The 1,634-nt window shown below is 37.1% G+C and overlaps 1 protein-coding gene across 1 annotated transcript; it reads left to right on the forward strand.

The window, feature by feature from the left end:
* Nucleotides 1-499: 499 nt before the first annotated feature.
* Nucleotides 500-1,387, forward strand: LOC103258236 (taste receptor type 2 member 50-like). Its single transcript, XM_008055931.2, has one exon. It carries the CDS (start codon nucleotides 500-502, stop codon nucleotides 1,385-1,387), a length of 888 nt encoding a protein of 295 aa, XP_008054122.2.
* Nucleotides 1,388-1,634: the final 247 nt, after the last annotated feature.

Here is a 1,634-nt window from a genome sequence, read left to right on the forward strand (position 1 = left end):
ATCCATAGTGGTGATGATCCTGGTTATGACTAAACTCTCTTTAACAATTTAGACATTCATTGTATCATTTATGTATTGGCTCCTAAAATTTCCCTAACTGCAGTTGTTGAAAACAAATTATGGATAATTTAATCCAGGAAAAAAAAAAAAAGCAAAACAATGAAAGAGAATATGTCCTTATTTGCATAATAGCAAATGAGAATTCAGTTTTCACTTCATTTTCAGCTATGAACATTTTAACTTATAGCAAGCACAGACAGTGTTTGAATACACGTTAATCTGAACTGTATTGGGAGAGACACTGTTTTCCACAAACTCAGCACTGATCTCATCCATTAGTACGACCTGGTGCTTCCTGGCTTGACATTGGTCACATAAATTAAGGTAAACACAATGTTATTGTACATTCAGAAATCAGGTGTATGCAGAATTTAAGGTCAGGATATTAAAGGAATCGCAACCAGTGATATTAGGCCTGCAATTTTTTCTTTGTCCAGACATGATACGTTTTCTACTCATTCTGTTTTCCATCTTATTAGTGGCTGAATTTGTTCTTGGAAATTTTATCAATGGCTTCATAGCACTGGTAAATGTCACTGAATGGGTCAAGAGACGAAAGATCACCTCGGCTGATCAAATTCTCACTGCTTTGGCAGTCTCCAGAGTTGGTTTGCTCTGGGTAATATTTTTAAATTGGTGTTCAACTGTGTTTAACCCAGATATGTATAGGGTAGATGGAAGAATTTTTGTTTATAATGCTTGGGTAATAACCCACCACTTCAGCATCTGGTTTGCTACTAGCCTCAGCATATTTTATTTGCTCAAGATTGCCAATTTCTCCAACCTTGTTTTTCTTCATCTAAAGAGGAGAGCTAAGAGTGTAGTTCTGGTGATACTGTTGGGGACTTTTGTATTTTTGGTTTGTCATCTTGTGGTGCTAAACATGGATGAGAGTATGCGGACAAAAGAGTATGAAGGAAATGTGACTTGGAAGATTAAACTGAGGAACACTGTACACTTTTCAAATTTGACGCTAAACTCACTAGGAAACTTCATACCATTTACTATGTCTCTGCTGTGCTTTTTGCTGTTAATCTGTTCCCTGCGTAAACATCTCAAGAAGATGCAGCTCCATGGCAAAGGCTCTCAAGATTCCAGCACCAAGGTTCACATAAAAGCTATGCAGACTGTGATCTCCTTCCTCTTGTTACTTATCATTTACTTTCTGTTCCAAATGATATCAATTTGGCATTCTAACAGGCTGCAGAACACAGCTGCCATCATCCTTTTCCAAGCTATAGGAATCAGCTATCCTGCAATCCACTCATTCATTTTGATTTGGGAAAACAAGAAGCTAAAGCAAATCTTTCTTTCAGTTTTGTGGTAGGTGAGGTGCTGAGCGAAATGACAGAAACCCTGAACTCCACAGATTTAACAAGTGGGACCTCATGTGTCTCCTTGCAGAAGACAATTGATAGTGTCTGGTACATTTTATACTTTCATCTGGTTTTTGCATCGTGTATGCATTTGAAAAATTTCCAAAAGTGTATCCAGAAAAGACTTTTACCTAAACTTAGTATGAAAACGTGTTTATCAATGTGTATGTGTGCATGTGTGTATGAAAAACATACCCT

The sequence above is a fragment of the Carlito syrichta genome, unplaced genomic scaffold, assembly GCF_000164805.1.
Source record: "Carlito syrichta isolate Samal-C Ts95f unplaced genomic scaffold, Tarsius_syrichta-2.0.1 Scaffold302035, whole genome shotgun sequence".
Classification (NCBI taxonomy): domain Eukaryota; kingdom Metazoa; phylum Chordata; class Mammalia; order Primates; family Tarsiidae; genus Carlito; species Carlito syrichta.

Bases quoted from the DNA above. Each gene is read 5' to 3' on its own strand.
- LOC103258236 (XM_008055931.2), top strand. From the start codon at position 500: ATGATACGTTTTCTACTCATTCTGTTTTCCATCTTATTAGTGGCTGAA.